The sequence below is a fragment of the Delphinus delphis genome, chromosome 11 (genome assembly GCF_949987515.2).
Source record: "Delphinus delphis chromosome 11, mDelDel1.2, whole genome shotgun sequence".
Lineage (NCBI taxonomy): Eukaryota > Metazoa > Chordata > Mammalia > Artiodactyla > Delphinidae > Delphinus > Delphinus delphis.
Window position 1 is genome coordinate 40,570,910 of NC_082693.1, and position 27,912 is coordinate 40,598,821.

The window sequence follows — 27,912 nt, forward strand, 5'->3', positions numbered from 1 at the left end:
GCCATGGCCGCTGAGCCTGTGCGTCCGGAGCCTGTGCTCCGCAACAGGAGAGTCCACAACAGTGAGAGGCCCGCGTACCACAAAAAAATAATAATAATAAGGCAAGTAAAAGAAATAAAAGGTATGAGAACTGGAAAAGAAGTAAAATTGTTTCTATTTGCAAGTGACATGATTTTATATATAGAAAATCCCAAGACACAACCAAAAAACCATTAGAACTAATCCAAGAATTCAGTTGCAGGGTACAAAATTAGCACGCAAAAATCAATAGCATTTCTATACACTAACAATGAATTCTCTGAAAAAGAAATAAAAGAATTGATTACATTTACAACAGCATCAGAAACAATAAAATACTTAGGAATAAAGAAGACACTAGCAAATGGAAAGGTATGTTCACGGATTGGAAGAATTAATATTATTCAACTGTCAGTACTACCAAAAGCCATCTATAGGTTCAGTGCAATCCCTATCAAGATTCCAATGGCACTTTTTGCAGAAATAGACAAAACACCCTTAAAAATTATGTGAAATCAAAAAAGACCCTGAATAGCCAAAGAAATCCTGAATCCAAAGAACAAAAAAAACAGAGGCATCGCACTTCCTGATTTCAAGATATATATAAAGCACTTCCTGATTTCAAGATATATATAAAGCTATAGTAATTAGAACAGTATGGTGCTGGCATAAAAACAAATAGACCATGGAACAGAATTGATAGCCCAGAAAAAAACCCCAAGCACATACAGTCAACTAATAATTGACAAGAGAGCCAAGCATACTCAGTGGAGAAAAGAATGTCTCTTCAATAATGGTGCTGGGAAAATTGGATATTCACATGGAAAAGAATGAAACTTGACCCCATTAACAAAAATTAACTCAAAATGGATTAACGACTTAAATGTAGGACCTGAAACCATGAAATTCCTAGAAGAAAACACAGGAAAAAGACCTCCTTGACATAGGTCTTGGTAATGATTTTTTGGAAATCACACCTAAAGCACAAGCAACAAAATAAAAAATAAACAAGTGGGACTACATCAAACTAAAAAAACCACACAGAAAAAGAAAATATGAACAAAGTGAAAAGATAACCTATGGGAAAAATATTTGCACATCATCTATTTGATAAGGCGTTAATATCCAAAATATATAAAGAACTCATACAACTCAATAGCAAAAAAATAAATAATCCAATTTTAAAAATGGGTAAAGGATCTGAATCGACATTTTTCCAAAGAAGATATATGAATCGCCAACAGGTAAGTGAAAAGATGCTCAACTCACTAGTCATTAGGGAAATGCAAATTAAAACTGCAATGAAATATCACCTCACAATGGCCATCATCAAGGGGAGGATGTGGAGGAAAGGGAACACTTGTGCACCACTGATGGGAGTGTGTAAATTGGTATATCCACTATGGAAAACAGTATGGAGGTTCCTCAAAAACTTAAAAATAGTACTATCACAAGATCCAGCAATTCTACTTCTGGGAATATATCCAAAAGAAATGAAAACACTAACTTGAAAAAATATCTGCACCGCATTTCATAGCAGCATTATTTACAACAGCTAAGACACGGAAATAATCTAAGTGTCCACTGATAGATGAATGGATAAAGAAGACGTGGGGTGTGTGTGTGTGTGTGTGTGTGTGTAATTCAGCCATAAATAATGAGGAAATCCTACCATCTGTGACATTGAGGATGGACCGTGAAGGCATCATGCTAAGTGAAATAAGTCAGACAAAAAAAGACAAATAAATACTGCAGGATCTCAGTTATAAGTAGAAACAAATAAAAATAAACAAACAAAAATTCCCCACCAAATTTAGAGAAAGAGATGGGATTTGTGGTTGGTTACCAGAGGCAGGATGTGGGGGGAGGGGATATTGGAGGAAGGTGGTCAAATGGTACAAACTTCCCTTATAAGAGAAATAAGGACTAGGAATGTAATGTACAACATGATGACTATAGTTAACACTGCTGTATGATATAGGAAAATTGTTAAGAGAGTAGATCCTAAGAGTTTTCATCACCAGCTTTCCTTTTTATTGTATCTATATGAGATAATGGATGTTAACTAAACCTATTGTGGTAATCGCTTTACAATATATGTAAATCAAACCAACATGCAGTACACGTTAAACTTAGTGATGTATGTCAATTATTTCTCAATAAAACGGGAAAAAATTTTAATTCAAGAAAGATAAATTGTATACATTTGGAAAAGAAACATTTTTTTTTTTTTTTTTTTTTTTTTGCGGTACGTGGGCCTCTCACTGTTGTGGCCTCTCCTGTTGTGGAGCACAGGCTCCGGACGCACAGGCTCAGCAGCCATGGCTCACGGGCCCAGCCGCTCTGCGGCACGTGGGATCCTCCTGGACCGGGGCACGAACCCGCGTCCCCTGCATCGGCAGGCGGACTCCCAACCACTGCGCCACCAGGGAAGCCCAAACATCATTTTTTTAAAGCAGCTTAAAGCATTTAAGCTACAATTTCTTTTTAAACACAATAGAACTAGGACTGTATAAACATTTTTACAAACTTTTTAGAGGTTACCTAGTCCAATTTTAAGATAGCTAATTATCTTCTATTTCCTTGGAATAAATTCTAGGAAGTAGAATTGCAGTGTCAAAATCAATGCAACTTTTATAGGCTATTGGTCCATGCTGCCAGAGTGCCTATCTATTTATATATTCCTCAGTGAATAAGAGTAACTTTGTTCCTCTGACTCTTGTCTGCACTGAGCATAATCATTAAATACACACATTCTGCCAATTTGAAGGGTGAAAGGAATTTCGGCATTTGTAAATTTCACATGCAATAAGTATTAACCACTTGGGGTTTTAATTGTTGATTTTTGACCTACAGAAGACTTTTTTGGTTTGGTTTGATTTCTGCTTGCTTTTTGCTTTTAAAGACGTCAAGATCCATTAGTTGCTTCTTTTATATTTAGTGTCATGCTTTATAAAGTCCTTTCTCACTGAGATATAGTCCAGTGGAATGTTCCAACTTGCTCAAATAGAATTACAAAAAGGCAAATTTGGGCTTCCCTGGTGGCATCCTTTCCATAACAATGTTATGTATTCATCTATATTTTCTTTCTGGTTTAATTTTTAAACTTCTCATCCTAATTTAATATCCAAATGTTTCATTCTAAAATTTCAAAAATTTGTAAAAGTAAATAGTTTAATGAATTCCCATATGCATAATATGCAGCTTCAGTTTATCAACTCATGGCTGATCTTGTTTCATCTTTATTCTTGCCAACTCCCCCTCTAATTATTTTGAAAGAAATCTCAGACATACCACTTTACGTATCTCTAAAAGATAGGAAGTCTTTATTTAAAAGATTCGTGCATTTAAATATTTAATCCATTTGGAGTTTATTTTAGTGTTTAATAATTTTTCAGGGATTTAATTTTATTTCACTTTTCAAACTAGTTTGTTAGTTAGCTAGTTGTCCCAATACCATTTATTGAATAATTCATCCATTTGTCCATTGGTAAGAATTGCTACCATATATTAAATTCTCATGTACTTGAATCCGTTTGGGACTTTCTGTCCCATTGATCTTTTTCTCTTTTCCTACATCACAATATTTAGGTTTTTACTTGCTATGACTTTGTCACATGAAAGTAGGATTAATTTTTTTGTTATTAATCTAACATGAGAAAAACAAAAACTAGTGGGAGATTAAGAATATTTACTTAGTTAAATACCTGTTTAAGATAAGAACATTTACTTTCTTTCAGAGATCCTGTAATGTGGAGAGTTGTGATTGGAACTAATAATATAGGTGGGCGTCAGCCACACTCCAAGATGATGAAAGTTAAAGCAATCATTATCCATCCAGACTTCGATGTGGAATCTTATGAAAATGATATTGCGCTTTTTCATTTAAAAAAAGCAGTGAGATATAATGATTATATTCAGCCTATCTGTCTACCTTTTGGTGTTTTCCAAAGACTGAACCGAAACACGAAGTGTTTTATAAGTGGATGGGGAAGAACAACAGAAGAAGGTAATTATGATCTGAATTTTGTTGATACAGATTTTCCTGATGATTGGCAGAGGGTGAATATGTATGTCTTTATCTCTTTATATCATGAGTTTGAACAACAGGTCTTTATAAACCAGTGAAAAGGAAATGTCTTTTTAAATTTTCTGTGTTTTTTTTCTTGCTTGTGGGAGAGAGAAAATTATCTTCCAAAGCAGAAATAGAGACTTCTTTTGTTATACATGCCAAGATACTTAAACCTTTAGACATTCTCAGAGAGAATGATGGTTCCAAGTATTTCTGTAGTTTCTGAGACTCTTAGGTGATGAAGCAAGCTCTGTAGCAGATTTGCTTATCTTAAATAATAAGCTTCTGGCTATAAGGAATCAAATTTAGTATACTTTTTATTTAGTGCACTGTTTAGTATCAAACAGGTTGATTGCCATGTATTTTCTTTAGTGCACAAAGAGGCACAAATCGTTGACTGACTGAACTAATGGGAGGAATGAAAAATGTAGAAAACAGTCTCTGCCTTTGGTAATAACAGCAGCTACCATTTGGGAGCATTTACCATGTTTTAGGCCCTGTTCTAAATATATTACTTTATTTTATCTTATCCTCCCAATACTCCTATTAGGGAGTTAATGTTGTTATTCCCATTTAACAGACCAGGAATTGTGAATCTTAGAGGTTGAGAAGCTGGGACTCAAGTTTAAGTTTTTTCTTTATTCTAAAGCCTGAATATTTAAGTAGTACATTAAATACAATCTGCTCCTGAGGGAATTGAAGTCTGTTTAGCAATATATGAGATCAAGTGCTGAGACTCTTTTTTTTCTATTCTCTACCAAACCTAGCCATTTAAATATTTGTGGATTATTTAGATAGGATAGAAATAAATGTATGAAAAGTCTGTGAATTATTATTTTTCTTTTTTTCTCTGTGAATATTTTCTAAGGAAGATAAGGAAAGTGACATGGTGCAGGAAAAAGAGCATGGGCTTTAGAATCACAGACCTAAGTCTGAATCTCAGCCTGGCCATGTACTAGCTGAATTACCACGGGCCGGTTATTGAATCTTTTACAACAGTTAGAACAATGATGATAGGAGCAACTACTATTTATTCAGGGCTAGGTACTAAATAAAATACTAAGCATTTTAATGTATTTCTCATTTAATGCCCCAACAACACTATAAGAAATATTATAATATGGGTGAATAAACTGAGTTTTAAAGAGATTAAATAAATTGCCCAAAGTTACACAGCTAACTAAGTGAGGAGTCAAAAATTCAAGCCTAGGTCGGCCTGCCTCAAACTCATGTGTTTCCATTATACTATATCATGTCTCACAATGTCATACATTTTCATGATCTGTAAGATGAGAGCAATAATACCTTATCAGAGAGTTGTTTTGAGGATTATATTGGCTCTCCAGCAACATGGCAGATTACATGCACACACCAACCTTCCCACTGAAAATTATTAAAGAGAAAATGCATAGGTCAAGGACTGAGTGTGAAGACAGGAACTTAGATAACTGGAGCACAAAAGCTGCCTTTCATCTTAAGGGTATTTGTCAAATTGGTAACATTCAATATTGATTTCTGTGGTTTCATAGGCCTTCAGAGGCTTGAAGAACAAAGCCTGCTTGAGTGTGTGTGGGGAGACACTCATAAAGCTGGAGCTTCAGGGCTGTACTCTAAAACTGAGTCAGACTCAAGACCTAGCTGCATAGTTCATACATACATAGTTCATTTCAAATATGATATAGGTAGATTGAAAGTAAAAGGATGGGGACTTCCCTGGTGGCACAGTGGTTAAGACTCTGTGCTCCCAATGCAGGGGGCCTGGGTTCAATACCTGGTCAGGGAACTGACCCCACATGCATGCCACAACTAAGAGTTCGCATGCCAGAACTAAGGAGCTGGCGAGCCGCAACTAAGGAGCACACCTGCTGCAACTAAGACCTGGCACAACCAAATAAATAAATAAATATTTTTAAAAAAAGTAAGTAAAAGGATGGCAAAAGACATACCATGGTAACATTAATCAAAAGAAAAGCTGGAATGGGGGGAAAAAGGGAAAAGAAAGCAGAACTGGCTACATTAATATCAGATAAAGTAGACTTAAGAGCAAAGAAAATTACCAGGGACAGTGAAGAACATAACATAATTATAAGGGTAAATCCACCAAGGAGACACAGCAATTCTAAGTGTGTAACCATGGAACAGCAGAGATACAGTTTCTTAAAAACATATGTGAACATACATACACTTACGATATAACCCAGCAATCACACTCCTAGGCATTTATCCCAGAGAAATGAAAACATAAGTCCACACAAAAACCTGTTCACAGATGTTCATAAAAGCTTTACTTGTAATATCCCCAAACTAGAAAAACCTAAACGTCCTTCAATAAGTGAATGATTAAATACACTGCAGTATATCCTTAATATGAAACATTACTAAGCAGTTAATAGGAATTTACTATTGATATACACAACAACTTAGATGGGTCACAAGTGCATTATGCTTAGTGAAAAGAAGCAATTTTCAAAAGGTCACATACTGTGTGATTCCATTTATACAACATTCACAAAAGGACAAAATTATAAAGATGGAGAAGAGATTACTGATCGCTGTAGGGTAAGAAGGTTAGATAGCATGGAGATCTTTGTGACGATGCAATAGTTCTGTATCTTGATTGTGGTGGTGATTACATGAATCTACATATGCCATAAAATGGTGTAGAACGACACACACACACACACACACACACACAATTGTTCCAGTGTCAATTTCTTGGTTTTGATATTGTACTTCAATAATACAGATAGAACCATTATAGGAAACTGGGTAAAGATTACACTGACCCTCACTGTACTTGCTTTGCAACTTCCTGTTAACTATAATTATTAGTAAATAAAGTTTTTTTAAAAAATGAATCATATATAACAAAAGCATCCTCAACCCCCACCCCACCCCCGGGATTGCTAGGAAAACTGCTTAATGGAAGGCAAAAAATGAAGAAATTTTCCCAGAAAATATGTAACTACAAATACCACTCATATGCCCCAAATCACTCTGAGTAGACTAGAAAGCCTCAAGGTTAGAATTTAGTTTAAGTAGTTCCTAGACTGTTAATGTTCTCTAGGTGCCTGAGAGAATCAAATGCCAATAATTTGTGTAGAAACCCAATGTCATCTGAAACCTCAAAGAACTTCACCAAAGTTTCAAAGAAAATGGATTATAATTTTTTAAATTGCTAAACACCAAAGGAAACAAGGCACAACAGACATCAGAATAAGACCTACAAAGATTTCAGATACCAGAATCATCAGATAATATATTTTAATGTTTAATGGGACTTCCCTCGTGGTCCAGTGGCTAAGGCTCTGTGCTCCCAATACAGGGGGCCAAGGTTTGACCCCTGGCCAGGGAACTGGATCCCACATGCCGCAACTAAGAGTTCTCATGCTGCAACTAAAGTTCCAGAATGCCACAACTAAAGATCCTGCATGCAGCAGCAAAGATCCCACATGCTGCAACTAAGACCTGGTGTAGCCAAATAAATACATAAATATTTTTTTAAATGTTTAATATATTGATATTACAAGAATAAAAGATGTGCTTAAAAAATGAAAAGAGATGTGAAAAAGAACCACGTAACTGTGACAATTAAAAAATACAATAATTGAAATAAATTCAATGGCTAAAGTAGTACCAAGTCAGAAGGAACTTAGGATTCCCAGATTAAAATCAGCTAAATATCAGTTCACAGTCAAAGTTCACTAAACACATAAGGAAACAAATCATAATTATGAAAGTCAACAGAAATTAAATAACTGATAAAGCCCCCCCAAAGATCTCAGATATTAATATTTTAGGTATAGAATATAAAATTAGTATATGTGAATTGTTTAAAGAAATAAAAGAGTAGAATTAAAAATGAGCGATAGATGATCTAGAGTGATCAGGCAGATTTAAAAGAGAACCAAATAGAATCTTTATAAATGAAAAACGTAATTGCCTAAGTTTAAAACTCACTGGATGAAATAAACATCCTATTAGACTCATCTGAAGACAGAATCTGTGAATCAGAGATGTATCTGAAGAAGTGCCTAGACTGTGGCACAGAGAAAATAAAGAGAAAGAGCTTTTGGCTCTTGGCTCGGAGGAGGCCAAGGTGCAACTTTCTTCAGTCATCCTGAATCTGGTTTCATCCGACACCAGAGGCCTCCACCATGCCGCCTAAGTTCGACCCCAGCGAGATCAAAGCCGTATACCTGAGGTGCACCAGTGGGGAGATTGGTGCCACATCTGCCCTGGCCCCCAAGATCGGCCCCCTGGGTCTCTCTACAAAAAAGGTTGGTGATGACATCCAAGGCATCCAAGTTGCTCCACGGCAACTGGTGATTGGAAGGGTCTGAGGATTACAATGAAACTGACCATTCAAAATAGACAGGCCCAGATTGAGGTGATACCTTCTGCCTCTTCCCTGATCATCAAAGCCCTTGAGGAACCGCCAAGAGACAGAAAGAAGCAGAAAAACATTAAGCATAGTGGAAACATCACTTTTGATTAGATTGTCAACAATGCCTGACAGATGAGGCATTGATCTTTAGCTAGAGAACGCTCTGGAACCATTCAAGAGATCCTGGGAACTGCCCAGTCTGTGGGCTGCAATGTTGATGGCCACCACCCTTACGACATCACAGATGACATCAACAGTGGTGTGATGGAATGTCCAGCTAGTTAAGAACTGCAAAGAAAAATAATTTAATAAAGGGTTATTTGACAACCAAAAATAAAAAGAGAGAGAGAGAGAAAGTCAAGTAAAAGAAAGTCAAATATACACCTAATGAGAGCACTAGAGAGAACAAATGAAGAGAATAGAGGAGAGGCAATATTCAATGGATTTGGGTTGAAATTTTTCTATCACTGATGAAAGACAACATGAATCTAGATACTACAGTAAGCACAACATGAGCCAAAACAAAATGTAATCCCTTTTCATACAGTGTAATGAAACTGTAGAAGAGAAAAAACAAAGAGAAGAGCTGAATACAGCCAGAGATAAAAGAGAAATCCGTATACAATAACTAGAGATTGGCTTTCAGAAAACTTCTCAATAGCAATAATGACAGTCAAACTACAATAAGATATCATGATCAAATTACTGAGAGGACAGAACTATGAACCTACAATTGTGTATCCAATAAAATTATCATTCAAAAATAAGAGTGAACAAAACTATTTACTACCAATAATTTTTCACAGAGGAAATAAGAAATATATCAGAGAGAAAGAAAACGATGCCAATGCTGCCAAAAGGGAGGTATGAAATGAAAGAAGCGAGCAAAATGATTCCGGGCTTTCACTGCCGTGGCCTGGGTTCAATTCCTGGTCAGGGAACTGAGATCCCACAAGCCGCATGGTGCAGCCAAATTAATTAATTAATTAATTAAAATAAAAATTAAAAAAGAGAAGTGAGCAAAGAAATAGCTAAAATCATAGGTAATTGTAAGTAAACATTGTCTGTATACAACATTGGTTCTCAACTGAGGGCACTTTTGCCCCCAGGGAACATTTGGTAATGTCTGTAGAAAATTCTGGTTTTACCGTTGGGCAGGGGATAAGCATGCTACTGGTTCTTAGTGGGTAGAAGCCAGAGATGCTGCTCATCATCCTTCAATACCCAGGAGAGTACTCGTACCTTCCAGAACAAAGCGTTATCTGGCCTAAACTGTCAATAGTGCCAAAACGGAGAAACCTTGGAATAAAATAAAAACATTGCATATTCTGTGGAATTTTAAAAAAGATATTTAAATAATTGGAAAAAAGCATGTACTTCAGAATGGGTAACCAGAGTTAAAGTGGTCTCAGGTCCTTGTATTATTCAGGAAAAGTGTTAAAATACTGATTAACATTAGATTTTAAGCATGAATGGTCAAATTTCAATAACAGAAATAGAGGATACAGCTTGTAAACCAGTAGAAACAAAAGGAATAAGAACATAAAGGCAAATAAAATCTCAATTAAAAAAATCAAGAAAGGAGAAATAAGAAGCATAAGAAAAATAAAACTATATAAGGCATTAGAAACAAGCCCAAATACATCCATAATCATAATAAATGTTAATGGACCACATCACTAGTTAAAATAAAGATAATCAGATTAGGAAGCAGGAAATTCAGCTTACTTTAGCAAGCCATACTTAAAATGTAACAATATGGAAGGATTGAAGTAAAACAATAGGAAAGAAATATACCAAGCAAATTCTAATTAAAAGAAAGCTGGTATTGCTATACAAACAGCAGACAAAATAGACTTTAAGATAAAAGAATTATTAGGGGTGAAGAAGGTCATTATATGTTTAGAAATGATTCAACTCACCAGGAAGATAGCACAGTTCTAGACTTGTGAGGCTAATAACTAGGACCCAGATAACAGTAAAGAGAAATAGATAGAACTGTATGGCAAACATTATAACTTCCCTATGATAGGAGGGAATTTTAACACAACTCTCTTTTTTATTATTGGCATATTAAGCAGATGAAAAATTAGTAAAGATTTATAATGCTTGAAGTAGGAGGCTTGATTTAATAGCCAAATCAGAAAATTCTGCATCCCAAAATCAGAGAATTTCATCTTTTCAAGTACAGGTGGAAACTTTATAAAAATTGACCACTTACTAGGCCATATAGCAAATCTCAAAATTCAAAGAATAGGTAATGTACAGACTATATACTCTGATTACAATTATTTTAGCAATAAGAGAGATGGGAATTTTGGCTATGATGGAATAAGGAGTTGGAAAATCCTCTTCCCCCAATGTAAGTATAAAATGGACAAAAATTGTCAAAAGCAACCATTTCAGAGCCCTGGAAATCAACCAAAATGCACAATAAATTGAAGAGTATTTGTTTATTATAAGCAGCTAGAAATTTGGGTAAAAAGAGGAATTTGTAGTTTTCTTGCTTGTGGCTGCTCCTAACTCCCCTCTCAGATCAATCAGTGCAACAGTTTTGCCAGGATCATGAGGAAAAAGGATCTTGGTACCAGAGGAGATGGACTTGATTTAGAGCAGTAGTTGATAATCCAGTCTAGCAGCACTGTCAATAAAAGTAGTAGACTCAAAAAACTAAATAAAATTTTTAAAAATAAATTTAGGGCTTCCCTGGTGGCGCAGTGGTTGAGAATCCACCTGCCGATGCAGGGGACATGGGTTCGTGCCCCAGTCCGGGAAGATCCCACATGCTGCGGAGTGGCTGGGCCCGTGAGCCATGGCCGCTGAGCCTACGCGTCCGGAGCCTGTGCTCCGCAACAGGAGAAGCCACAGCAGTAAGAGGCCCAGGTATCGAAAAAATAAATAAATAAATTTTTAAAAAAGTATTAGACTCAGCAAGAGATGAATGGGGGAAACCCACAGCTCTGCTGTTCTGGGATTGAGGTCCTAGATGCAGCCAGGAGTGGAACAGTCAGAAATCTGACAGGAAGAACCTGAAAATGAGACAGCTATAGAATGGCTAGATAAGCTCTCCAAACATCCTTGGCTTACTGGGAAACATACATGTATACATGTGTGGGAAAAAATCTGAGACAGCTTACCATAAAGTGAAAACCAAGGTAGATTTGAAATCTGACTGAACTTTGAATGCACTCCCCAACCCACACACAGATCCATCAGCAGAGGATGAAAGTTTAAATCATTAACTGACCAGTAAACTATGCAGACACATGGGAAAGCTCTATGAAGCCAGGTTAAAAGGTAAAAATCAGAATTAAAAGGGACTTCCCTGGCAGTCCAGTGGTTAAGACTCTGCGCTTCCAATGCAGAGGACATGGGTTTGATCCCTGGTCGGGGAACTAAGATCCCACATGCTGCAAGCCATGGCCAAAAGAAGTTAAAAAAAAAAAAAATCAGAATTAAAAAACTGAGCAGAGACATCAACAATCACGCAATGTGGGGGAGACAGATTACAAAATTTAGGTCCAGGCAAGTTATTTTAAAAATTACAACAATATTGTTGAAAAGGGAATCAAAACCCAGAGTTGTTGCAATACATTAATCTAAAATGTCCAGTTTAACAAAAATATTGTAAGACATCATAAAAAACAAACCAAAAAAACCCCACTGACATATACTCAGGGGAAAATAGTAGTCAATAGAAACTGACTCTGAATAGGTTTAGATGTTGCATACAGCAGACGAAGATTTCAAAGAAGCTCTTTAAATATGTTCAACAAGTTAAAAGAAATTATTGTTCAAGGAATTATTGTTCAAGGAATTAAAGAAAAATGTGATGACAATGACTTACCAAATGGGGAATGTCTGTGGAGAAATAGACAATTTTAAAAAGAACCAAATGGAAATTCTAGAGATTTGAGATGGCACAAGAAAGAATCTGTGAACTTAAACTACAGCAATAGAAATAATCTCATCTGGAGAAAATAGAGAAAATATTTTTGAAAAAAAACAGACACTCAGAGACCTGTGGCACAACACCAAATGTACCAACATACATATAATGAGATTTCTGGAAAGGGAGGAAAGGAAAAATGGGGAAGAAAAAATATTTGAAGAAAATATGGCCCCAAACTGCCTAAATTTCATGAAAAAAACCCTTAATTAATAAAAGAAGCTCAATAAACCCCAATTAAGATTAAAAAAAGAGATCCACACCTAGACTCATTGTAGTCAATAAAAGATGTGCAAGACCTGTATACTGAAAGCTACAAAACATTACATACAGAAATCAAAGAAGACCTAATAAATGGAAAGACATACCACATCCATGGATTCGAAGACTCAATATTGTTAATATGGCAATTATCCCCAGATTGACCTATATATTCAATGCACTCTCTATCAAAATCCCAGCAAGGTTTTTCATACAATTTGACAAGCTGATCCTAAAATGTATATGGAAAGGCAAAGAACCTAGAATAGCCAAAAATTTTTGAAGAACAACAAAGCTGAAAGAGTTACTCTACCTAATTTCAAAATATACTAAAAACTATAGCCATCAAGACTGTATGGTATTGGTTTGTTTTCTGGTAGCATCTTTAGAATGTTCTATATATAGTATCATGCCACCTGCAGACAATGACAGTTTTACTTCTTCCTTTCCAATTTGGATTCCTTTTATTTTTTCTTTAATTGCTGTGGCTAGGATTTCCAAAACTATGGTGAATAAAAGTGGCAAGAGTGGGCATCCTTGTCTTGTTCTTGATCTTAGAGGGAATGCTTTTAGCATTTCACCATTGAGTATGATGTTAGTTGTGGGTTTGTCATATATGGTCTTTATTATATTGAGGTATGTTTCCTCTATGACCACTTTCTGGAGAGTCCTTATTGTAAATTGATGTTGAATTTTATCAAAAGCTTTTTCTGCATCTATTGAGATGATCATATTGTTTTTATTCTTCAGTTTGTTACTGTGGTGTATCACATTGATTGATTTGTGGATACTGAAAAATCCTTGCATTCCTGGGATAAATCCCACTTGGTCATGGTGTATAACCCTCTTAATGTATTGTTGGATTCTGTTTGCTAGTATTTTGTTGAGGATTTTTGTATCTATGTTCATCAGTGATACTGGCCTGTAATTTTCTTTTTTTGTGATATCTTCATCTGGTTTTGGTATTAGGGTGATGGAGCCTCACAGAGTGAGTTTGGAAGTGTTCCTTCCTCTGCAAGTTCCTGGAATAGTTTCAGAAGGACAGATGTTAACTCTTCTTTAAATGTTTGGTAGCATTCACCTGTGAAGCCGTCTGGTCCTGTACTTTGGTTTGTTGGGAGTTTTAAAATTACTGATTCAATTTCAGTACGGTAATTCAGATTTTCTATTTCTTTTTGGTTCAGTCTTGGGAGATTGTACCTTTCTAAGAATTTGTCCATTTCTTCTACGTTGTCCATTTTATTGGTGTATAGTTGCCTGTAGTAGTCTCTTATGATCCTTTGTATTTCTGCTGTGCTGGTTGTTTAAAAATAGCACAGAGATCAATGGAACACAATACAGAGTCCAAAACAAAACCCAACTTATATTTATGACCAACTGATTTATTTACACAAAATTTCTAGAAAAGGCAAACCTACACAGACAGAAATCATAACCATCATTTCCTGAGTGTGGGGCTGGAGGTGAGAACTGACTGCAAATGGGCACGGGAGGAGGACTCTTTGGAGTGAAGGAAGTATCCTAAAATTAGATGTGGGGCTTGTATAAATTTACAAAAATCTTTGAACTGCGTGCTTACACTGTGAGAATTTTATGCTATGTAAATTAAACATCAATAAAGCTTTTTAAAAAATGAGAAAAAAACTTTTTCAAACCACACATTTGGAAAATTCAACATATACTGCTAAATAACTCCTATATCAAAGAAGAAATCATAATCATCTAAAATCCTTATAATTGAATAGTAATGTAGATACCACATAGCAAAACTTCAGTGCTGCAAGTAAGGTACTACATAAAGGGACACTTAAAGCTTTAGGGACTTCCCTCGTGGTCCAGTGGTAAAGAATCCGCCTTCCAATGCAGGGGACACGGGTTCGATACCTGGTTGAGGAACTAAGAGCCCACATGCTGCAGGGCAACTAAGCCCACGTGCCACAACTACCGAGCCAGTACACCTCAACTAGAGAGCCCACGTGCTGCAAATACAGAGCCCACGTGCTCTGGAGCCCACCTGCCACAGCTAGAGAGAGAAAACACGCACACCACAACTAGAGAGAAGCCTGTGCGCCACAACGGAAAATCCCACATGCCTCAACAAAGATCCCGCATGCCACAACTAAGACCTGATGCAGCCAAAAATAATAAATAAATAAAATAAAAATAATAAAGCTTTAAAACTTTTAGGTTCAGCCATACGGAAGAGCAAATATTTGACCTAGAATATTCAGCCTAATAAAGAAGAAAGGCTGAATGTTATACATTAAATGTCCACCTTTATAAAGGTTAAAAGAATATTACATGACCCATAGAAAGCAGAAGAAAAGAAATAAAGATAAGCACAACAATTAATGAAAATAAAATAAAATCAGAAAAAAAGAGGACCAACAAGGCCAAAATCTAGATCTTTGAAAAAACCACAAACCCCTGGTAAGATTGATGAGAAAAGGAGAGAAGGCACAAATATAAATAATATTATGAATTAAAAAATAATACTTTAGGGACTTCCCTGGTGGTCCAGTGGGTAAGAATCCACACTCCCAATGCAGGGGGCCTGGGTTTGATCCCTGGTCAGACAACTAGATCCCGCATGCCACAACTAAGAGTCCACATGCCACAACTAATAAGTCCACATGCTGCAACTAAAAGATTCCACATGCCGCAAGGAAGATCCCACATGCCACAACTAAGACCCGGCACAGCCTAAATAAATAAATAAATAATTTTTTAAAATAATACTTTAAACAATGTTATGCTCTCAATTTTAATACTTAAACAAAATGGATAAATTCCTAGAAAATTCTAACTAACCCAAACTGACTAACTAAATAAGAATAGTCCTTTAAACAGTAAAAGAACTTAATCCGTAATTAAATTTTTTTCAAAAATAAAACACCAGAACTCAGAACAAGTGAGTCAACCATAATTACCAGCAATTATTTAAGTATTATATAAATATCTTCATAAAGAATCCAAAAAAAGAGAACATACCCCGACTCAGTATATGAGGATAATAATCATCTTGATGCCCAAATTAAGTAAGTATAGTACAAGAAATGCCAGTATCATAAATGTGGACATTCCAAATTATTAGCACACCAAATCTATCAAGAATAGTATAAACAAAAAATTTAATTAATTAATTAATTTTAAAAAAGAATAGTATAAACAGAATTCCACATAACCAAGGTGAGTTTAACTAAGGCAGGGGTCCCCTACCCCTGGGCCACAGGCTGGTGCCGGTCCATGGCCTGTTAGGAACCGGGCTGCACAGCAGGAGGTGAGCGGCGGGTAAGCGAGCCAAGCTTCATCTGTATTTACAGCCGCTCCGCATCACTCACATTACTACCTGAGCTCCGCCTCCTGTCAGATCAGCGGTGGCATTAGATTCTCATAGGAGTGCAAACCCTACCGTGAACTGCGCATGCTGAGGGATCTAGGCTGCGTGCTCCTTATGAGAATCTAACGTTTGATGATCTGAGGTGGAGCTGAGGCGGTGATGCTAGCGCTGGGGAGCGGCTGCAAATACAGATTAGCAGAGAGGTTTGACTGCACAGAGACCATAATAAATCAATTGCTTGCAGACTCATATCAAAACCCGATCATGAATGGCAAGTGAAAACAAGCGTAGGGCTCCCACTGATTCTGCATTATTGTCAGTTGTATAATTATTTCATTATATATTACAATGTGATAATAATAGAAATAAAGTGCACAATAAATGTAATGCACTTGAATCATCCCGAAACCATTCCCCCCACTGCTTCCGGTCCATGGAAAAACTGTCTTCCACAAAACCGGTGGTCCCTGGTGCCAAAAAGTTTGGGGACCACTGATCTAAGGAATTCAGGGTGGTTTAATATTAGAAGTTTCTTAATGTAATTCACCATATTAACTGATTAAAGGATTAAAAAATACCCCATGATTATCTCAATAGTGCTGAAGAAACACTGTTAAAAACTCTTAAGTCTGGACATAGAAGGAAACTTTCTTAACCTGATAAAGGTTATCTACCTCTACAGCAAACATCATTACTACAGAAAAACATTTCCTTTAAAATCAGCAGTGATTTCCCCCACTATCACCACTTTTATTCCATATTTAGTAGAGCTTCTACCAGGTACAGAAACACGAGAAAAAGATGCAGAAGACATATGACTTAGAAAGGTAATAACAAAACATTCATTATTCGCAGATGATGTCATTATATTAAAAAAGAATTTATAATCCACTGGAATTAAGAGAGTCTAGTAAAGTGGCCAGATATAAAAGCAATATACCAAAATCTATTTCATTTCTATACACTATCAGTAGTTAGAAAATGTAATTTTAAAAGTAACATGTCACACCCACAAGGATGACTTATCAAAAAGTTAGACAAAAAAAAAAAAAAAGTTAGACAAGTGTTGATGAGGTTGTGAAGAAATTAGAACTCTCATACATTGCTAGTAAGAATATAAAATGGTACAGCTGCCTTGGAATACATTTTGGCAGTTTTTCAAAAATTTAAACATATAAATTACCTTATGACTCAGCAATTCCACTCCTAGGTAGATACCCAAGAGAAATGAAAACATATGTCCACACAAAAACCTGTATTTGAATGTTCACAGTAGCATTATTCATAATAGCAAAAAAAAGAATACTATCTAAATGTCCATCAACTGATAAATGGGTAAACGAAATGTGATATATTCATACAATGAAATATCATCCAGCCATAAAAAGGAATGAAGTACTGATACCTGCTACAATCTTATGCTAAGTGAAATAAGCCAGACACAAAAGCCCACATATTGTGTAATTTCATTTATATGATGCCATGTCCAGAATAGGCAAATCATAGAGACAGAAAGCAAAGCAATGGTTAGAAATAAACTATAAACAATGAAATTAAACTATAAATCAATAACAGAAAGATAGCTGGAAAATTTAAAAATACATGGAGATTAAACTGGATAATAGTATTGGACCAGTGTTAAATTTCCTGATCTTGATAAATGTACTGTTGTTATATAAAAGAATGTCCTTGTTCTTAAGCAGTACACACTGAAGTATTTAAGGGTATAGGGGCACAATGTCAGCCATTCACTCTTAAATGATTCAGAAAAATTTATACACATACACATAAAAATGATAGTGCAGTGTGACAAAAAGTAAACAATTGGTGAATCTGAATAAAGGGTATTTGACAATTCTTGGTAACAAAAGATAATGGAAGTCAACAAATACAATAATACCAAAATGATTAGGTAGCTAAAAACAAATCTAACAAAAGATTGCAGGCCTTTTATAGAAAAAAATCCTGAAACGTTTAAAAAAGATATTAAAGAATATCTAAGTAAACGAAATGGTATAGTTTATGCCACAATAGGAGGACTCAGTTATCAGAAAGATGTCAATCTATATTCCCTAACACCATATACAAAAAATAAACTCAAAATGGATTCGAGACCTAAATGTAAGACTGGACACTATAAAACTCTTAGAGGAAAACATGGGAAGAACACTCTGACATAAATCACAGCAAGATCTTTTTTGATCCACCTCCCAGAGTAATGGAAATAAAAACAAAAATAAACAAATGGGACCTAATAAAACTTCAAAGCTTTTGCACAGCAAAGGAAACCATAAACAAGACGAAAAGACAACCCTCAGAATGGGAGAAAATACTGCAAATGAATCAACGGACAAAGGATTAATCTCCAAAATATATAAACAGCTCATGCAGCTCAATATTAAAGGAACAAACAACCAAATCCAAAAATGGGCAGAAGACCTAAATAGACATTTCTCCAAAGAAGACATACAGATGGCCAAGAAGCACATGAAAAGATGCTCAACATCACTAATTAGTAGAGAAATGCAAATCAAAACTACAATGAGGTATCACCTCACACCAGTTACAATGGGCATCAGCAGAAAATCTACAAACAACAAATGCTGGAGAGGATGTGGAGAAAAGGGAACCCTCTTGCACTGTTGGTGGGAATGTAAATTGATACAGCCACTATGAAGAACAATATGGAGGTTCCTTAAAAAACTAAAAATAGAATTACTATATGACCTAGCAATCCCACTACTGGGTATATACCCAGAGAAAACTGTAATTCGGAAAGACACATGCACCCCAATGTTCACTGCAGCGCTGTTTACAATAGCCAGGTCATGGAAGCAACCTAAATGCCCATCAACAGACGAATGGATAAAGAAGTTGTGGAACATATATACAATGGAATATTACTCAGCCATAAAAAGGAACGAAATTGAGTCATTTGTTGAGACGTGGATGGATTTAGAGACTGTCATACAGAGTGAAGTAAGTCAGAAAGAGAAAAACAAACATCGTATATTAACGCATGTATGTGGAACCTAGAAAAATGGTACAGATGAACTGGTCTGCAGGGCAGAAGTTGAGACACAGATGTAGAGAACAAATGTATGGACACCAAGGGGGGAAAACCGCGGTGGGGTGGGGATGGTGGTGTGCTGAATTGGGCGATTGGGATTGACATGTATACACTGATGTGTATAAAATTGATGACTGATAAGAACCTGCAGTACAAACAAACAAACAAACAAAAAAAACCAACAAATACTAAAAAAAAAAAGTTCCTCCAGAGATAAAACTATCAAGTTGGATGTGTCTTCCAGATTTTTCCTCTATAAAAATGATCATATATTATCATCATTTCCATAAACAGAATCACACAGACTGTTCTGAATTACTATTTCATGTGATATCAGGGACTTCCTTCCATGCAAGGGTGCGTTTCTACTGTTGTTGGCTTTTTTTAAAATAAATTTATTTATTTATTAAAAAAAAAAAAGAAAGATGTCAATTCTATCTGAAAAACTGAAAAGCACCAGGTTACGATAAACCCTAACATGAGTGTTAAGACAATGAAAAAGTTCATTCTAAAAGACCTAAGAATAGCCAAGACACTCCTATGGAAGAAAACAATGTTGGAGAAGTTGCCATCCAGAAATCAAGGTTTATTCTAAAGCTATGGTAATTGATCAGTGTTGTATTTGTGCAAGAATATTCTAAGTGACCAGTGGAACAAAATGGAAAACCCAGACATCTACTTCTGGGCTCTCTCTCCTATTCACTTTGAAAATCTCTGGTTATTTTGAATAGCCCTATACCAATACCACACTGGATTAGTATTGTTCATAAACTGGGTGGTAGATTTACACGTGTTCATTTCATTATTGTATTCTATAACTTATATGTTATATATATATATTTTTTTATATACAGCTAGTACTACTTCAATTATTTTTTTAAAAAGTGCATTGGGCTTCCCCGGTGGTGCAGTGGTTGAGAGTCCGCCTGCCGATGCACGGGACGCGGGTTCGTGCCCCGGTCCAAGAAGATCCCACATGCCGCGGAGCGGCTGGGCCCGTGAGCCATGGCCGCTGGGCCTGCGCGTCCGGAGCCTGTGCTCCGCAACGCGAGAGGCCACAGCAGTGAGAGGCCCGTGTACCGCAAAATAAATAAATAAATAAATAAAGCGCAGAAAGGCTGGCCTCTAGGAGCCTTGATCCAGGAATCTGGATGCCATTAGACATATTTAATTTCTATTTCCTATTGCTATTCTCTCTGTATGTTGACTTTACTTTCTCAGGCTGCCTGTCCTCTTAAGTCTGGAACTATGGCTGCAGACTGATTTGAATTTATAGCTAAACAGTCATGTGACTAGGGTGAAACAGATTCTTCTCTGGAAGCTCCAGTTTAAAAATGCTGGATAAACATACTGCGTGAGAATATGCCATTCTTGAAAATATTGGTGTGTGGAAGAAAGTTTCATATTTACAGCCAACATTACAGCCATACTGGAAATAAGTGAAGAATATTATTAATAATCTTTGATTTAACATTTTTATTAAAACATTATAACAATAGTGCAGAATATTTGAAAAATAGATGGGGAAATATATAATCCCACTATCATTAAATAAGTTACAAATGATTTTATATGCTTCCTTTCGGTCTTCTCTACATAATTGTATATAGCTGTCATAATAGCCTGCATTCTATTTCATGTACTTATTTTTCACTTACGATATTAAAGGTATTTCTATATTGCTAAAATAAAATAAAATTAAAATGCTGGATAAGTATTCCAATTGGCTAGCTTTATACCAAATATAGTCACCTCTAGACCAATCAGCACAACCAGGAGAATGGAATTCTGTGAATGGAACAGTTGGGTCATTTACCCACTTGCAGCTAAGGGTAAAATGTCTATTACTTGAAAAGCTAGGGAAGAATGTGGGGCACACAAAATATTCAGCTACCACATGTGACACCTGTAACTCTGAGACAGGCTGATGAGAAGAGATGCTGCTGTTACAGTAGCTTTTCTATGGATAAACCTTAAAATGATCTGTCCTTTAATAGTACCTGAAGTGTTCTTATATTTTCCTATCTTTTCTGTAGCAAAGAACCACTTTATGTTCAGGAATTAGCAGGGAATTTAGGGGAGTGCATGAATTAAAAATGTTTTATTTTCATATTCAACATCCTTCAAGACTTTAGCATCATTAAAAATTTAATTAAAATTATTCACAGCTTACAACATAAGAAAGATAGACCTCAGCATTTACCTCTTTCACCCTTGACAATTTTTATATAGTTTTACTTTGTAAAAGCTATAAATACTGGTGGCGCAGTGGTTAAGAATCCACCTGCCAATGCAGGGGACATGGGTTCGAGCCCTGGTCCAGGAAGATCCCACATGCCGCGGAGCAACTAAGCCTGTTCGCCACAACTACTGAGCCTGCACTCTAGCGTCTGCGAACCACAACTACTGAGCCCGCGTGCCACAACTACTGAAGCCCACGCACCTAGGACCGTGATCTGCAACAAGAGAAGCCACCACAATGAGAAGCCTGCACACCACAATGAAGAGCATCTCCACTCGCTGCAACTAGAGACAGCCCGTCTGCAGGAACAAAGACCCAATGCAGCCCAAAATAAAATATAAATAAATAAATACCCTTTTTAAAAAAAAAAAAAAAAGCTATAGATCCTGCTGTGAGACCTCCAGGAAATACAAGACAGCAAAGGTAACAAAAGTAACCTGAAATTCCTACTATCTAGAGATAACTGTCATTAAGATTTGGTGAACTTTCTTTCACAGTCTTTCTAGGCATACATACATACATACATACATGGATACAATTTTACATAATTGTTCAATCAGGCACTATGGAAAGAAAACTTGTTCATCAGGAATACTTTATATTGCTGTCAAAATGTCTGCTCTCCAAAATAATTTATTGGTATTTTTTTGTTAATAGGTAATATTACAAAAAAATTACATGAAGCAGAAGTGCATTATATTTCTCCAAGTTTTTGTAATTCTGACAAGAGTTACGGGGATATAATCCCTTACACTTCATTTTGTGCAGGTGATGAAGATGGAGTTGTTGATACTTGCAAGGTAAGACCAAATAATTTTCCTTAGAAATACTTTCTAAAGACAGAACGGAACTTGAACAAGTCCTTTGATCACTTTCTGGTGAAGTCTTAATTCTCAAGTCTAAATTGTTTTTCTCCTTTTTTAACTATTCCAACAATCCAAATCGTCTTGCTTGCCTGATTCCTTGGTTTCTACAATCATGGTCAACCTTAATCAAAATTTGCCTTGAATCTTTTTTTCCATTACCACTTTTATTGAGATACAATTTACATATATACAATTCACCCATTTAAAGTGTACAACCCAGTGGGGTTTTAGTATATTTATAGAATAGTGCAACCATCACCATAATCTAATTTTTAGATCACTTTTGTCACCCCCCCGCCCCTAAAAACTCTACTCATTAGCAGTCACTCCCCATTCTCCTCTCACCTACCCCTAGCCCTAGGCAACCACTAATATCTAGAGATTTGCCTATTCCGGAAATCTCATATGAATGGAATCATTCAATTTGTGGTCTTTTGTGACTGGCTTCTTTTACTTAGCATAATGTTTTCAAGGTTCATCTCTATTACAGCATGCATTGATATATTGCCAAATAATATACCATGGTGTGGATATGCCACATTTTATTCATCCATTCATTCGTTGATGGACATTTGAGATATTTCTACTTTTTGGCTTTTATGAATAACGTGGCTATAAACATTTGTGTACGTTTTTATGTGTAGGTTTTTTTGTTTTTGTTTTTGTTTTTTGCGGTACGCGGGCCTCTCACTGTTGTGGCCTCTCCTGTTGCGGAGCACAGGCTCCGGACGTGCAGGCTCAGCGGCCATGGCTCATGGGCCCAGCCGCTCCATGGCATGTGGGATCTTCCCCATCTGGGGCACAAACCCGTGTCCCCTGCAGCGGCAGGCGGACTCTCAACCACTGCGCCACCAGGAAAGCCCATGTGTAGGTATGTTTTTATTTCTCTTGGAAATTTCACCTAGGGGTAGAACTGCTGAGTCAATGTTTAACATTTTGAAGTACTGCCAAACTGTATTCCCAAGTGGCTGCACCATTTTACATTTTTACCCAGCAATGTATGAGACTTCTTTTTTTGTTTGTTTTTTTTGGAGTACAGTTGATTTACAATGCTGTGTTAGTTTCAGGTGTACAGCAAAGTGAATCAGTATACATATACATATATCCACTCTTTTTTTTTTTTAGATTATTTTCCCATATAGGCCATTACAGAGTATAGAGCTCACAGTGCTATACAGCAGGTTCTTATCAGTTACCTATTTTATATATAGTAGTGTGTATATGTCAATCCCAATCTCCCAATTTATCTCTTCCCACCTTATCCCCTGGTAACCATAAGTTTGTTTTCTACATCTGTGACTCTATTTCTGTTTTGTAAATAAGTTCATTTGTGCCTTTTTTTAGATTCCACATATAAGCGATATCCTATGACATTTGTCTTTCTGTGTCTGACTTACTTCACTCAGCATGACAATCTCTAGGTCCATCCATGTTGCTGCAAATGGCATTATTTTGTTCTTTTTTATGGCTGAGTAATATTCCGTTGTATGTATGTGCCACATCTTCTTTATCCATTCATCTGTCAATGGACACTTAGGTTGCTTCCATGTGCTGGCTATTGTAAATAGTGCATCAATGAACATTGGGGTGCATGTATCTTTTCAAATTATGGTTTTCTCTGGATATATGCCCAGGAGTGGGATTGGTGGGTCATAGGGTAGTTCTATTTTTAGTTTTTTAAGGAACCTCCATACTGTTCTGCATAGTGGCTGTACCAATTACATTCCCACCAACAGTGTAGGAGGGTTCCTTTTTCTCTACACCCTCTCCAGAATGTATTGTTTGTAGATTTTTTTGACGATGGCCATTCTGACCAGTGTGAGGTGATACCTCATTGTAGTTCTGATTTGCATTTCTCTAGTAATTAGTGATGTTGAGCATCTTTTCATGTGCTTTTTGGCCATCTCAACAATGTATGAGAGTTCTAATTTCTCCACATCCTTTACAGCATTTCTTACAATCTATCTTTTTTTAATTGAAATATAGTTGATTTACAATATTGTATTAGTTTCAGGTATACAGTAAATTGATTCAGTTATATATATATTTTTTCAGTTATATATATTTTCTATGTCTGTGAGTCGTGTTTCTGTTTTGTATATAGATTTATTTGTATTATTTTTTTAGATTCCACATATAAGTGATAACATATATATTTGTCTTTCTCTATCGAGTTACTTCACTTAGTATGATATTCTCTAGGTCCATCCATGTTGCTGCAAATGGCAATATTTCATTCTTTTTTATGGCTGAGTAATATTCCATAGTACATATATATACCACATCTTCTTAAACCAACCATCTCTTGAGGGACACTTGGGTTGTTTCCATGTCTTTTTTTTTTTTTTTTTTTTGCGGTATGCGGGCCTCTCACTGTTGTGGCCTCTCCCGCTGCGGAGCACAGGCTCCAGACGCGCAGGCTCAGCAGCCATTGCTCACGGGCCCAGCCGCTCCGCGGCATGTGGGATCTTCCCAGACCGGGGCATGAACCCGTGTCCCCTGCATCGGCAGGCGGACTTTTAACCACTGCGCCACCAGGGAAGCCCTAATTTGTATTTACTTAATGACTAATGATGTTGAGCATCTCTGCATGTGCTTATTAGTCTTTTGTGTATCGTCTTTGGAGAAAGGTCTATTCGGATCCTTTGCCCATTTGTATATTGAGTTATTTATCTTTTTATTATGGAGTCACAAACATTCTTTGCATATTCCAGATACAAGTCCTTTACCACATGTATGGTTAGCAAATATTTCCTCCCATTCTGTGGACTGTCTTTTCACTTTCCTGGTGTTATCATTTGTAGCACAAAAGTCTTTGATTTTTTATGGAGTCCAATTTATCTATTTTTTGTTTTGTCCCTTGTGCTTTTTGAATCTTTCTTTATTCCTCTTTTTTTCACTGCTTCTAAATCTACCAGCACATCACTCCCAAACAGTGTCCCATGCTCTGATCTTTTCCTACTCATTCTGATTTCTGCAATCCAGGGTCTATCTTTCCTGTGTCCTTTTCCTTAAAAATCGTGCTGAGTGAAAGAATCCAATCTACATACTTTCACTTATGAATTGTATTCCTAAGTGAAACATTCTTACCTTCAAAAATAATTATTCAATGCTTACCTTATGTAGAGAATTTGCAAACACCTTAGAAACACAGTCCTTATACTTTAGGCACTGAAACAGTTATCTCAGCGTCCTTACTGTTTTGAATGATTAACAGTCCTCAGTAAAGGTGTTTCAGTGCATTAACAGTCTTGTATAAACCACGATAGAGATTTGTTATTTGTAATACTATTAAGAGGACTAGCCATTGATTCCTGTTATCCTGCACCAGCCAATGTCAACACTTAGAAAGATGCCATCTCTTGCAAGATGCCAATTTACTCCTGTCCTCTAGTTAGCAAACGACACACACACACATCCCTAAATGAATCCTTTATATATCTTAGTTCTACCTTTCCCACACAGCATTAACAGAAGTATTCTAATAGACAATATTTGCAGTATTTTTCACACTTCCTAAATTACATTTCTCCTGAGTAACTGCACTAAAAAGTTCAAACAATTTGATTTATAGTATTCTGGTTCAAAACTATGCAGGTGCGAAGTTTATCCACCAGCTATACGGTGCCTCTAAACACCAGGCCAGACTGAATACCTCCTGTTTTAGTCAGAATATAAAACTGAAAATCTATGGTTCTTTGTAAGTTGGAGGTATTTTGAAAATATATATATAAATGTATGATTAATGTGATTAATTTATTTCAGCTTTACTGTTGTTTAAGGACTAGTGGAAGTAACTAATACTATTTTGGGACTTTTTTAATAGGGTGACAGTGGTGGACCATTAATGTGCTACTTACCAGAACATGAACGATATTTTGTAATGGGAATTACCAGTTACGGATATGGCTGTGGGCGAAAAAATTTTCCTGGTGTCTATAGTGGGCCATCCTTCTACCAAAAGTGGCTGACAGATCAATTCTACCAGGCAAGCAATGAAGGCATATTTAATATAAATATTCTGCTTGGACAGGTCCTTGTAGCCTTAGGTTCTGTTGTCTTACTAGCAGCTCCATAAAGAAATTCTGAAGAATCTTTATTTTGCCTCGTGTCCCTTTCCGTGTTCTACATAATGAAAATCATTTATTCTTTTGACAAGTAATTGCCCATTTTAGAGTCCTCATGTGGACATTTTCTGGAATAAAAGGATTGTGACATATTAGATAAGTGATTATAAATTTGGCACTGAATCACATGCTTCCTTGAGGTATCTTGTTGTACTTTATAATCATACTTTTTCATTTGGAATACCTTCCTAGAGTTTGTGTAAAATATTCAGTTAAATATATACTTTATGTATATAAATGTCAAAATAAAGAGTTAACAATTTTAAAAATGTTCTTTTGTTAAATTAATCAAACCTTATTTTTAAGTTAGATTTTATTTTATTCAAAAACATTTGTTTGTATGATATATATATTTTTGAATCATCATCTTGTTTCTGGTTCTCAAAGGATATTTGAAGAAGTAAGTATTTGCCTGTTTTTCAAATTCTAATTAAAACTATTTAATATTAATACTTCCTTTCCTGTGCCAAGAGAGAATTGTGGTGCAAACATCCCCAAATAATTTACTTTTTATTTAGAAGTGTATACTGTGACTTTTTTTTGCAACGTTATAACCTATTTTCTGAACATTATTTTCTTGAAGCCCATGCGAAAGGTCTGTATTTCTTGGGCCCTGGAATTAACTGTGAGCAGAGGTGACAGAAGAGCATGCTGGGAAAGGAGGGATGCCAACCTGGGATTAACTTTATGATGACTAATCTTTAATATGGATTATATAAAACAAAAGAAAAAATTGACTGGTTTAGTATCTACTATTAATCAACTCACATCTCCCTTAAACTTTGGAGAACCCATGTAGTAAGGGAGAAATAATTATTTTCTCATCCTTCTTTTTTACATTCAACCAGCTAAGATCATGTATTTTTGTTGTTGTTTTGTTTTGTTTTGCTTGGCTTTAACCTAATTTCAGGATTTAACTGAAAGCATTAGTTTTCCATCAATTAATTCCCTTGGGGATCATTACTGGTTTAACATTCAAGGGGTAGAAAACTGATTTTTTTTTTTTTTTTGGTACGCGGGCCTTTCACTGCTGTGGCCTCTCCCGTTGCGGAGCACTGGCTCCGGACACGCAGGCTCAGCGGCCATGGCTCACGGGCCCAGCCGCTCCGCGGCATGTGGGATCTTCCCGGACGGGGCACGAACCTGTGTCCCCTGCATCGGCAGGCGGACCCTCAACCACTGCGCCACCAGGGAAGCCCTAGAAAACTGATTTTTATAGACTTATGAGCAACACTGAGGGGATACTGACTGTTCGTTCTTGAAGGAGACCCTAGTTTATCCACCAACAAGGTCTTATAAGGAATTAGTTGGTGATGCTTTCATAGCAATCAGTATAATACATTAGTCATTTCCTGTTTATTCTACCTGACTATCATTCAGATTCACTTGATAAGCCCTGGATATTAGTTGATATTAAGAAACTCTTCTAAAATGTATCGACAGCACTGGAGGAAAAACCCTTGCTTTTCACTTCAAAGGTATGTCCGTCCTACTTACTGCTTGGGTCTGCCTTTGTAATCAGGCAGGAGCTACTGTCTGTAACCTCTTACCTCTTCCCCCAGCTTAGTTCACTTATTTCA

The 27,912-nt window shown here is 36.3% G+C and overlaps 1 protein-coding gene and 1 pseudogene across 1 annotated transcript in view; both read left to right on the forward strand.

Annotated features, from left to right (window-relative positions):
* The window catches only part of TMPRSS12 (transmembrane serine protease 12), a 37,139-nt gene extending 10,856 nt beyond the window's left edge, over nucleotides 1-26,283 (forward strand). The window contains exons 3-5 of the mRNA XM_060026216.1: nucleotides 3,759-4,027; nucleotides 21,997-22,139; nucleotides 26,032-26,283. Coding sequence (XP_059882199.1) covers nucleotides 3,759-4,027; nucleotides 21,997-22,139; nucleotides 26,032-26,283 — 664 coding nt within the window. The remainder of the gene's footprint in view (nucleotides 1-3,758; nucleotides 4,028-21,996; nucleotides 22,140-26,031) is intronic.
* LOC132434531 (large ribosomal subunit protein uL11-like) lies at nucleotides 8,179-8,762 on the forward strand (annotated as a pseudogene).
* Nucleotides 26,284-27,912: the final 1,629 nt, after the last annotated feature.